Source organism: Danio rerio, chromosome 19 (assembly GCF_052040795.2).
Source record: "Danio rerio strain M-AB ecotype USA chromosome 19, GRCz13ab, whole genome shotgun sequence".
NCBI classification, from domain to species: domain Eukaryota; kingdom Metazoa; phylum Chordata; class Actinopteri; order Cypriniformes; family Danionidae; genus Danio; species Danio rerio.
In genome coordinates this window covers 9,872,501-9,885,277 of record NC_141039.2, presented here as the reverse complement: position 1 = coordinate 9,885,277, position 12,777 = coordinate 9,872,501, and the positions used below count along the sequence as shown (strand labels likewise).

The following is a 12,777-nucleotide window of genomic DNA, read 5'->3' as shown; positions in this document are numbered from 1 at the left end:
TGTCAAAAGAGTAAAGGTTTAGAAGCACTTGAGGAAAACCAAATAGTGAGTACATTTATTTTATTTTATTTTTTCGGCTAAACTATCCATTAAAGTTAAATTTTTAAGCTGTATGTGTGTAGATATAGCAGAATCTGTTCAGAGAGGGACTAGTTTGCATCTCATTGATTCACTTCTGTAATCTCCTATATGATGAAATTCATCATTAATTAATTATGATTGAGTTTTTCCTCAGCAAATCAGGACACCCTGTTATCCAGCAGACTACTTTCCACAAATATTTTGTGTTGGGATTGATTTGTTAAAAATAAAGTGAAAAAGTGTAAACTCTGTTTACTTTCTGTATTTTGTTTAGTTCATTTCTGTTTTTGATATTTTAATTAAAAATATTTCATTGAACTAACAACAGTGTTTGGTAAACATTGTTTTAATTGTCTCAATATTATTATTATTATGATTGTATTTTTTTTGTATTTTTTTATTATACTTATTTTTATTACATTATTTCTGATTAAACCCATGTTAGCTGACTTTTTCCTTCCAATTTTTTCAGGTGTTATTAGAAACTAGGACATTGAAATTTGAAATGTACACCTCCATCTTGCTCTGACTGAAGTTATCAAAATGCACCTCATGATATCATTACAATATAATGATAAGTAACACCTTAAACACTTAAGATAAATAAAAAAAACTTCAAATAAGGTTAGTCTGTAACTAATAAAGTTCATGTAACTGTGTTAATTCATAGGCCAAACAATCCACAATACATTTATTACATTATTTATTCATCTTTGTTAGTTAATGAAATGAAAAGCCATCGTTGGTTCTCTTGTGCATTAACAATGTAAACTGATTTTAATAATGTGTTAGTAAATAATTAATATATACTGTACAAGTATTGTTCATTTAAGTAAATGCTTAATAAAAACTATGGATATGTGTACACAGTCAAATTTTCCACTCTGTTCACATCATCCTTGTTATTAATACACAGCATAGGATGTGTTGTATTAATTAATTTAATGACCCTTGATGTTCTCTGCTGCCCTACAGGCTGAAGTGGAGAGTTTAGTGAAAAAGACGGGGCACACGGAGAGAGAGATCCACAGATGGTTCCGGCGACGAAGGAACCAAGAGCGACCAAACCAGCTGAAGAAGTTCAGAGAGGCCAGGTACACGACAACGCACCTGCATCCCTTCATAAAGCTCAAATGATATCACATTTTATAAGCCTTACAAAAAAGCAAATGTCATAAAAATATCAAATGATTAACAGTGCTTCCTGATAATCTCAACACTAACGCAGAGTACACGATATTCACAGTACAACAGAACAAATAAACATTTTCCATTAGGTGGTAGGAAGCACTCAGGAAAAAACGGTATGTGGTGTTATTATAAGCAGAATAAAATTTGGCTAATGTATGAAGTAAATTCACTGTTCTACTAACTTTTGGACTGGTCCTTTTAATATCTCGTCTTTGACATTTCAACATTACCTGTCTTGTGCTTCACACGAAAAAAACACATTCAACACGTCTAATTAAAGGAATGTGAACGGTACGGTACAAGCTGAGATTTATCTAAAGCATTTGGGATATTGTTGATAATCTTTAATATTTCACTTGTTAGTGTAAGAGAATTAAAAATATTCCACTAAATGTTTGCAAAATACAGTCCATCCAGAAAGTATTTATTGTGCTTGACTTTTCCCACATTTTTTATGTTTCTGCCTTATTCCAAAATAATTCTACACACAATACCACTTAATGACAAGGTGAAAAAAGATTATTTTTAATTGTTGCAAATTTATTAAAAATAAAAAAGCTGAAAAATCTGATATTTATATATTTATGGATACTTGTTATAAATGTATATATTTATAATAAGTATTTACAGTCTTTGCTCAATACTTTATTGATGCACCTTTGGCAGCGATTACAGCCTCAAATCTTTTGGAATATGATTCCTCAAGCTTGGCACACCTGTCTTTTCACCCATTGCTCTTTGCAGTACCTCTCAAGCTCTATCAGGTTGGATGGGAAGCGACTGTGTACAGCCATTTTCAGATCTCTCCAGAGATGTTTAATAGGATTTAGGTCTGGGCTCTGGCTGGGCCACTCAAAAACATTCACAGAGTTGTTGTGAAGCCACTCCATTGATATTTTGGTGGTGTGCTTTGGGTCATTGTCCTGCTGGAAAATGAACTGTTGCCTCAGTCTGAGGTCAAGAGCACTCTGAAGCAGGTTTTCATCCAGGATGTCTCTGTACATTGCTGTATTTATGTTTCCCTCTATCCTGACTAGTCTTCCAGTTCCTGCTGCTGAATTACATCCCCACAGCATGATGCTGCCACCACCATGCTTCACCGTAGGGATGGTATTAGCCTGGTAATGAGTGGTGCCTGGTTTTCTCCAAACGTAGCACCTGGCATTCACTCTAAAGTGTTCAATTTTAGTCTCATCAGATCAGAGAAATTTGTTTCTTATGGTCTGAGAGTCCTTCAGATGCCTTTTGGCAAATTTCAGGCGGGGAGTGGCTTCCATATGGCCACTCTACCATCAGGCCTGATTGGTGGATTGCTGCACAGATGGTTGTCCTTCTGTATGGTTCTCCTCTCTCCACAGAAGAATGCTGGAGCTCAGACTGAGTGACCATCAGATTATTGATCACCTTCCTGACTAAGGCTCTTCTCCCCCGATCACTCAACCTAGTGGTCCTGGTCCTGGTGGTTCCAAACATCTTTCACTTACGGATGATGGAGGCCACTTTGCTTATTGGAACTTTCAGAGCAGCAGAAATTCTTCTGTAACTTTCCCCATTCTTGTGCCTCGAGACAATCCTGTCTCGGAGGTCTACAGACAATTCCTTTGTCCTCATGCTTGGTTTGTGCTTTGACATGCACTGTCAACCCTGGGGCAATATATAGACAGGGTTTGCCTTTTCAAATCATGTCCAATCAACTGAATTGACCACAGATGAACTCCAGTTAAGCTGCTGAAAGATCTCAATAATGATCAGTGGAGACAGAATGTACCTGAGCTCAATTTAAAGCTTCACATCAAAGGCTGTGAATACTTATGTACATGTGATTTTTCAGGTTTTTTATTTGTAAAAAAATTGCAACAATTTAAAAAAATCTTTTTTCACATTGTCAGTATGGGGTATTGTGTGTAGAATTTTGAGGAAATAAATTTTATGAATCTACTTTGGAATAAGGCTGTAACAATAAAAAAAGTGGAAAAAGTGAAGCGCTATGAATACTTTCCGGATGCACTGTATGACCATCATAAATCCAGAAATGTATCCGCCTACAACACAAGACGCAGTTTAAGCATCCTTACAGCCTAAATGAATTCGATTATGTGCTTAGACATAAACACCGCCCTCATATTTCAGAAGTGCATGACCCAGTTTACTTAAGTGCGCTGCTTTAATGCATCTTTTATTCTCTGTGCTAATGTACATTAAGCCACAAATGCTTGTCGATAGTGCTTGACTTGTATTAAGCCTGAAACATCCTTTAAATTAGCCTGTTTTCATGCTGTCAGTCAACAGTAGGTTGTAGATGCTGTACAAAAAAACTGGCGTAGGAGCTGTTGGCTTGTAATAGTAGTGTTTGTGTTGTGAGTGGAGCGTATGCACCTTGTTTTTTTGTACATTTTGTCATTGTGTGTGTGTAGTAACTTCATGATTGAATATGTCTAGACCCTTAAAAGAAATGTTTTTGGAAGCAGTAATTCTTGAAAGTTATGCATGTAATATTATTTTGTTGCCGATAGTGTCGATTTGCTGAAATGGATGTACATTTTCTTACAGTTGGAGATTTACCTTTTACCTTGTTGCTTTCATTGCTGGCCTTGCTGCACTTATTGATGTGAGTATCTCAAATGCACCGTCACGACTTTAAAGTTTATCTGTAGGGGTTAAAGAGAATCAGGATATCTTCTGTTTTCAAACAAAAAAAAGGAAAACTAAGAAAATGGCTGTTTTTTGTTTTTTCTTTTGCTCACAAAAAACTAAAAACAAGATTTTTGGCTCTTTTTTTTAAATTAATTAATTTATTATTATTATTTATTTATTTAAGGTAGGAAAACTGATAAACGACTTAAATTAATTATACACATGTAGGCGATGCTGAAACACCCATTTTCCTCTGATTGGTCAACCAAATCTGAGCTTGTGGCTTCACCCTCAAAATAAAAGTCCTCTGTGTTCAGCACCCAGACTTTTAATTATTATTTAGTTATGTATATGAACTAAGTTTACATATTCTTCATTTGATCAGTTTGCAGGCTTACATTCATTGCGTATGCATAAATTAAATAAAAACGTAAATTAGCAGTTTTATTACACATTTGTCGTTTAAAATAAGGTCACAGTTCACTGCTAAACGTCTTACCGCTGTGCACCTGATGCTGATGGATGATCGCTTCTTAACAAGGCCTATATAATAATAATAACAATAACAATTATTATAACATTATTAATGTTATTATTAATATTATTATCATTTATTATTATTATTATTATTATTATTATTATTATTATAATAATTATTATTATAATTATTATAATAATAATAATAATTATTATTATTATTATTATTATTTATTTAAGGTAGGAAAACAGATAAACAACTTATCAATATAACATTATTAATATTGTTATTGTTTTTAGTATTATTATGATTATTATTATTATTATTATTATTATTATTACTATGTTTGGATTAAAAATTTTAACAATTTTACTAAATTTAAAATTTTATCTGTCCCATTTATTTTTTTCTAATATTTTGGCCACAAAGGTTAAACAGCTGATATCTGTTCATTATTTAACTATTTACTACTTTATGTAATTTTTAATAGTTTCCTATGAATTAATGCAAGTTTTTATTTTGACATTTATTTAGATTTTTTTTTTTTTTTTTTTTAGCAAAAATGAAATCTTGGATTTCATTTTTTTTGGAAATGGAATTGTCCCCTTAACAATTCTTCAGTACATATTGATGAAAAAATGGTCTAAACTTGAACTTACCTCAGCAAACTCTATACAAAATGCATATATAATATTTCATTTCCAAGTGTGAATTCAAGTATTAGAGTGACCATTAAGGGGTTAATTTCAAAAGTTTGCATAAACCATATTTGAACTCTACAAAGTCTTTTAAAGTTAAAACCTTAATTTCCTTTATTGTTATTATTTTGTTGCTGCATTTTAGAAAAGTTTAAGAGTTGCAAGCTAAAATTCATTCATTTATTTTCCTTTGGCTCAGTCCCTTTATTCATCAGGGGTCGCCACAGCGAAATGAACCGCCAACTTATCCAGCATATGTTTTTCACAGCGGATACCCATCCAGCTGCAACCCAGTACTGGGAAACATCCATACACACCAAGCTATAATTCAACACAAAAAATGTTAGAAAATTCTGAAATTGAACCTGCATTTTGCCTTTGGCTGTTAAAGAATTCCCATGCTTGTTGACCACCACTTTTTAACTGGTGTAATCTTATACTTGTGACCTGCATAGGTTTTATTGAGATGAAATGGCAGAGCACCTTTATCTAGTCTCAAATTCTCTTCATGTTGTTTGTATTCCTCAGAAACCTTGGTTCTACGATACGAAGGAGATGTGGGCAGGGTTTCCAGTGCTGGTATGCTCACTTCATTCTTCTGTTGACTTGTAGGTTTCAATATTGTCTTAATCTAAAATGAATCTTCAGTCAGCTTTTTTGTCGATAAGCTAATGTATATAATATTTGAGGAGGATTGCAAAAATATGGTTTTGCTATGAGATATATGGAAACTGATGCCAAAAATACCTTAAAGGAACACTCCATTTTTTTAAATATAGGGTAATTATATTGCTCCCCTAAAGTAAAACAGTTGAGTTTTAGCACTTTTTAGCTTAGTTTAGCATAAATCATCGAATTGGATTAGACCATTAGCATCTCACACAAATGAAAAAAAAAAGTTTTGATAATTTCACATTTAGTCATTTAGCAGACAGTAAGAAAAAATGATGATGACGAAGAAAGTCTAAATGAAGATGTTTATTCAGCATAGCAGTCTCAAAATACATGGCAGTACCTTGGGTTCACCGGAGTCAGAATGAACCCTGAACATTCTTAAACTCAAAGCTTTATAATGTTTTTTAATGTTGCCTTTAGATGTTAATGAAGTTGCTCCTTGGCTGTTGACCCAGCTGTTCTCCCTATCTCTCCATGTTAATGCAGTTTCAACATCATTAATGAGATGGTTCTTTGTGCACCACACCCATCCCCATTCTACAATTGTTACCATTTGGTCGAGATGTAGTCACCTCAAATAATGCAGAGACAAGACCCTGTTGACTTCTCTTTTCTCTCAAAGTCAGCCCTTTTGGCAATTGAGCATCAATTCACCATTTAGAGTGGAAGTTGGGTCGAGGCAGACTCATTTCTTACAAGACACTTTTGTCCACAGCGACATAAAAATGAGGAGGAATTCAGTGATTCAACAAGAACAGCTAATACCAGGCATGTGCACACACAGGGCTCAACCTGTGCAGTGCACATGCCCTTTTTAGTCTTGGATAGAAAGTGCCCTTCCAAACTAATCTGAAGTGTCCTCGCGACAACCCCTGTTGCTGTTGCCTAGCTGGGGAATATTTTTTTTAGCTGGATAATATCATGCTGCAGCCATGAGTATTATTACGCCTGAATGAGGAGAAAGTTCTTAGCCATATTAATCTAGAATATAGCTACTTTTTATTTTCCACCGATCTTTGTACACTGTGTAACTACTAGAATCAAGCTTTTAAGTTCTAAAAAGTCTTCTTTTTTTTACCTAATTTTTGGTCTAATCTGATTCAATGATTTATGCTAAGCTAAGCTAAAAGGGCTCCCACCACACCCCAAGATGGGTTGAATGCATTCAAAAATGGTAAAACTCCACTCTTTAGCTTTAGAAGATTTGTAAAATTAGCCTTTTTGTGTTATGTGTTTTGTGCGAGATGCTAGTGGTCTAATCCGATTCAATGGCTTATTCTAAGCTATGCTAAAAGTGCTCTAGCCAGACCTGGAGATCAATTGAATGGATTCAAAAATGTTAAAACTCCACTGTTTATCTTTAGGGGAGCTGTAATATTTGCCATTTTTGTGTGTGAATTGCTAATGATGTAAACTGATTCAATAATTTATGTTAAGCTAAGATAAAAGGACTCCTGGTACACCCAGAGATCGGTTGACTGCATTCAAAAATGGTACAACTCCACTGTTTATCTTTAGGGGAGTTGTAAATTAGCCTTTTTTGTGTTAGATGCTAATGGTCTAATCCGATTGAATGATTTATGCTAAGCTAAGCTGAAAGTACTCTAGCTAGATCCGGAGATTGACTAACTGGATTCAAAAATGTCAAAGCTCCACTGTTTAGCTTTAGAAGAGTTGTAAAATTAGCCTTTTTTTTGCGCGAGATGCTAATCCGATTCGATGATTTATGATGATATATTTATGATTTATTTTGATTAAAAGTATTCTGGCTAGACCCTGAGACTGACTGAATGGATTCAAAAATGTTAAAACTCCACTGTTTAGCTTTCGGAGAGTTTTAAAATTAGCCTTTTTTAAAGTGTAGTGTTCCTTTAAGCTTCAGACCATATGCGGCAGAAAATGACACCACATAAAATCTTGACTTATTGAATTAAACGATTGTTTGCTTTTTCTCTCCAGCCGCTGTTGCCTTCTCAGTACTGGTACTACATGATTGAACTAGGGTTTTACATGTCTCTCCTCTTCAGCGTCGCATCAGACGTCAAGCGAAAAGTAAGTAAACTTTAATCAGTGATCAGTCTTGTTCAGAGTTTTCAGATGTTGCTTATCACATGGAGATTGGTGTGGAGATTGTATGCGTGTCTGAGTAGAGTTAATATTTTACTGTCAATGCTGTTAGTAAAGGTGTTGGTAAACTCAATAGTGATTTTTTTCATAGGATCAATGTTTGTAGCTACGTGGCTAATTGACCCATAAAGTTATATGATACAAAATAATTAAAGACCGTGAAGAAATTTGATGCTTTTTTTGCGCTATCACCGTTAATGACTTCATGTTCTGGTAAAAAGTTTAATTTGTGGTGGATGTCGATCATGCTAACTTTTATTTCCTGGTTTTATTCCGGGAATTATTCATTTACAAATTAAGCACCGGCCATTACTGAGAAATGAATACAAGTATTAATTTTCATATGAGGGTGTACTAATTTACCCTGTGCACTGTAAATGGAAAAGCAACCTCACTGTGACTACATCAAGGAAACAAGCTTCATAATTTTGCTTAATTGAAGGGGATGCATTGATTTTTATTCTTTCTGAAGTCTGAAGGAACATTTTAGGGGCCTGATAAGATTATATAAATACACCAGACTGATTTACAGATGGGTTATGTATTAAATCAAGCTTTGTACAACATGAAAAAAAAAACCTGACTGAGATAATAAAATGCAACATTGAATGTCACCTGGTCACATTTTCCCCAACTGAATTTTAATAGGTGACCAATTTGAAGTGATGGTTTGATTAATTAGTCACCTAGTCTGTGATGCTCATCCTGAACTTTGACTCTCAAGCTACTATCACAGAACAGAGCTGCTGAAGTAACCTAAATTCAGTGCCTTTATTAAAAAAGAAAAAGAATATACAGCATCTACAAAATATAGATACAGTTTAGCAAAAGAATAAACAAGCATAATTAGACAAACTTGCAGTGATGTGAAAGTGTTTTCTTTTATTTTGTCATGTTTGTCACTCTTTAATGTTTCAGATCATCAAACCAATTTAAATATTAGTCATCTATAACACAAGTAAGCACGTAATGCAGTTTTAATAAAGGTCTTTATTACTTAGAGAAAACAAAATCCAAAACGACATAGCCCTGTGTGAAAGTGTTTGCCCCTGAATCGTTTAACTGATTTGGCTACCCTTAGCAGCAACACTGCATTTAAGCGTTTTCAATAACTTGTAATGAGTCTGCTACAGTGCTATAGAGGAATTTTGGCCCACTCCTCTTTGGAAAATTGTTGTAATTCAGCCACATTAGAGGGCTTGAACTGCCTTTTTTAAAGTCGCCCTACCTCATCTCAATTGGATTCAGGTCAGGACTTTGACTAGGCCCAGTGCTTAATTTGTGAATCGCGAGGTCCCGGAACAGATAACGGATCCGGTATGCTAGCTGAGTATGTAGAGGTGTCGCGCATGAAAGTGGAGATCGGGGGGTGGGGGTTAGCGGAGGGGTGTCGCAGACATAAGTTAAGAGCTAGAGTGGGGCTTTGTTGTCGCGGACGAAAGAGGGTGTCGTGGAACAAAGTGAACGGGAGGGGGGAGGAGGGCAGTTGAGGTGCCGGATCAGACTTCAGAGGTGCTGGATCCGGCGTGTTCCAGCACAAATTAAGCCCTGACTAGGCCATTCCAAAGTCTTTATTTAGATTTTGAGTCGTGGACTTGCTGGTCTGCTTTGGAGGATTTCCTGCTGCGGAACTCAAGTTCGCTTCTGCTTGAGAAACACTTTTTCACACAGGGCTTTGCAGTTTTGTTTTTTGTTTTCAATATTATAATAGAAGTTATTATATTAATGAGCAATTGCATGCAAATGTCAACCTTGCCATAAAAAAAAAAGTTTTCACTAAAATACTGAAGCTGTTTCTGGGTTTTTTGTGTAGGCAAGTATTTTTACAGTACTTTAGAAATACTCAATGCATCTGTCAGTGTTTTCAAACTATTCTATTTGATTTACCAAAGTCACACAAGTGGCAATTTCACATCTGTCACATCCGTCACGACACTTTTTCCTCATAAAAGTGAAAATATTAAATTAAATAATCAATCATTTTTGTTCTATAGAGAGCTGACTCTTGTCCTTTTGATTAGCATTGTTTCTTTTGGGTTGTGCAGTTTAATTCACAGAATTTCTACAAACCATGTTGTATACTGTAAACCAGCAGACTTTTTATGTCGCATCCATAACGCATGTTTATTTCCCTCATTTAAAGTGCAAAAGATGTTTACAGATTGATATTTTTCTGGTCCCTTAACTCTGTGGTCAGTTGTTCGGGAAAATATAAACAAAAGTTTCAATATAATGTGAACGTGCTTTCTATGTAAATTTATGTTTTGAGTTTTTACTGCAAATGTCACATCCATAACGCTGGAATTGCTCTAATATTTCACAATATTGCAGTTTTTACAGTCCTGTTATTTCGATTTCAGGAAATGTAGCCTTTAAAATCAAAATGCTATTGACTTTATCTTTATCAGTAATATTCTTAATAACCCAATCATTTTAATATTTATATAATTTATATTATGTATGTGACCAAAGCCGTTGTGTTGTTTGGTGTATAAAATAATGCTGCCTGTTTGTCTGTTTTTCCAGGACTTTAAAGAGCAGATAGTGCACCATGTTGCCACCATCTTGCTGATCAGTTTCTCGTGGTGTGTGAACTACATCAGAGCAGGAACCCTCATTATGCTGGTGCACGACGCCTCCGACTACCTGCTGGAGGTAATAAAACATCAGAACAACATGAGGCTCTGGAGCTCAGAACAATATTTACATTTACATTTAGTCATTTAGCAGACGCTTTTATCCAAAGCGACTTACAAATGAGGACAAGGAAGCAATTTACACAACTAAGAGCAACAATGAATAAGTGCTATAGGCAAGTTTCAGGTCTGTAAAGTCTAAGAAGGGAAGTATTAGTAGTATTAGTTTTTTTTTTTTTTTTTTTGTACAGTTAGTGTGATATTCAGAGAGGCAGTTGCAGATTAGGAAGTGTAGTGGAGACTAAATAGTTGAGTTTTTAGTCGTTTCTTTAAAGTAGCGAGTAACTCTGCTGTTCTGATGCAGTTAGGGAGTTCATTCCACCAACTGGGCAGATTGAGCATGAGCGTTCGCAAAAGTGATTTCTTCCCTCTTTGGGATGGAACCACGAGGCGACGTTCATTCACAGAACGCAAGTTTCTGGAGGGCACATAGATCTGCAGAAGTGAGCGCAGATAAGAAGGAGCAAGGCCAGAAGTCACTTTGTAGGCAAACATCAGAGCTTTGAATTTGATGCGAGCAGCAACTGGCAGCCAGTGCAAACGGACTAGCAGCGGAGTGACATGTGCTCGTTTAGGTTCATTGAAGACCACTCGTGCTGCTGCGTTCTGGAGCAGCTGAAGAGGCTTGATAGAGTTAGCTGGAAGCCCAGCTAGTAGAGAGTTGCAGTAATCCAGTTTGGAGAGAACAAGAGCTTGAACAAGGAGTTGAGCTGCATGTTCAGATAAGAAGGGTCGGATCTTTCTGATGTTATAGAGTGCGAATCTGCACGATCGAGCAGTTCTAGAAATGTGGTCAGAGAAGTTTAGTTGGTCATCAATCGTTACTCCATGGCTTTTCACCATTTTGGATGCAGTAATGGTTGCCCCATCCATCTGGATTGAAAAGTTATGGTGTAGGGTCGAGTTGGCAGAAACTACAAGCATTTCAGTTTTTGCGAGGTTCAGCTGAAGATGATGATCTTTCATTCAGTGTGACAATATGGGGAAAACATAGATTAAGCGAAAGCCACAAGTGTGTTGTGGTGTGAGGAACATGAACTATATTTAAACTCGGTTAGTTTTCTTAAAAAGGTTAGTTAAATTCTGTATATTTACACTATTTTCATTAAAAATCAGACGCTTGACATCAAGAAATATGACATCTGTATGTTTGTTAGCCTGAAAACACAATCTGCCATTTGCGGCTCTTTTATGCAATATTTATCTTGAATATTATATTATCTTTTAATTTCTAAATATGGTTGGTGACTACAGTATTAATTTAATAAATATATCTGTTTAATAACTCTGTTTTGTAAAAAAAAAACACCAAAATACATAGCCTATATTCACTGAGAAATGGATAAAAAAATATTAATTTTTGAAATGGGGTGTACTCAATCATGGATACACTAGATGTCGCATACAGACCCTGAACATGCATCAGTAGCACCGCCACATTTGTACAGTGCTCCCAGCACAAATTTCATTCAACCGTACTAGTCAAGACAGTGTGCCATCGTGAAGATGCTGGACTTTAGAGCTGTAGTAACGAGCAAACAAAGCATAAGGTAAAGAATTATGACAACAAGATGCTGCGGTGCTAGAAACTTGTATTATTGTTGGCTAAGTAAACGAGTCGTTCATAACAGAGATTCATTCACAAACGAATCACTCCCTCTGTTAGTATGAGAAATGAGAGCAGGAGAGGAGGTGTGTTTCAGGACATGAATTAGATCAAATTTAAACAGAGAGGGAGGATAATAGATTGCCATATACTCAAACACATGCTGTTTGTCAGGATGCCCGTGCAGTCACTTCAATCTAGAAAGTGGATGTAAAATTATAATTTTTGTAATAATAATAATAAAAAAATTGCATACTGACCACCAGGAAAACTCTTGATCATAGATGTATGCATATATGAGTATACCTCTGGCTCTGGATGGCCAGTCCTCCACTTCAGCTTGGTCCCGCATTCATTCCTAAGAAACGCTACCCTGTACTAAAACGGCGGCTCAATTGATACATTCCTTCCAATAGACAACAACAGGGTTGGCGACATCTAATGTAAATATCTGTGGTACTCAATTATGCTGAGCTCTTGTAGAATTATATAGTGTGTATTTTAGTACATCATTCTGTTTTGCAGGATTGATCGTGTTTTGAACTTTTTCCTGTGTTGGTCGAGCAAATTGAGAGGAATATAAACTTCACA

The 12,777-nt window shown here is 35.5% G+C and overlaps 1 protein-coding gene across 3 annotated transcripts in view; it reads left to right on the top strand.

Annotated features, from left to right (window-relative positions):
• cers2a (ceramide synthase 2a) overlaps positions 1-12,777 on the top strand; it is a 42,326-nt gene that overhangs the window by 19,649 nt on the left and 9,900 nt on the right. For 2 of the 3 annotated variants that reach the window (XR_015515694.1, NM_153671.2), the window contains exons 4-8: positions 1,057-1,175; positions 3,823-3,880; positions 5,611-5,661; positions 7,717-7,809; positions 10,411-10,539. Coding sequence is in view for 1 of the 3 variants with exons in the window: in NM_153671.2 (NP_705957.1) it covers positions 1,057-1,175; positions 3,823-3,880; positions 5,611-5,661; positions 7,717-7,809; positions 10,411-10,539 (450 nt within the window). In the remaining 2 variants the exon portion in view is untranslated. Of the gene's footprint in view, positions 1-1,056; positions 1,176-3,822; positions 3,881-5,610; positions 5,662-7,716; positions 7,810-10,410 lie in introns of all 3 variants that reach the window. The other variant, XR_015515695.1, reaches the window with a different exon arrangement.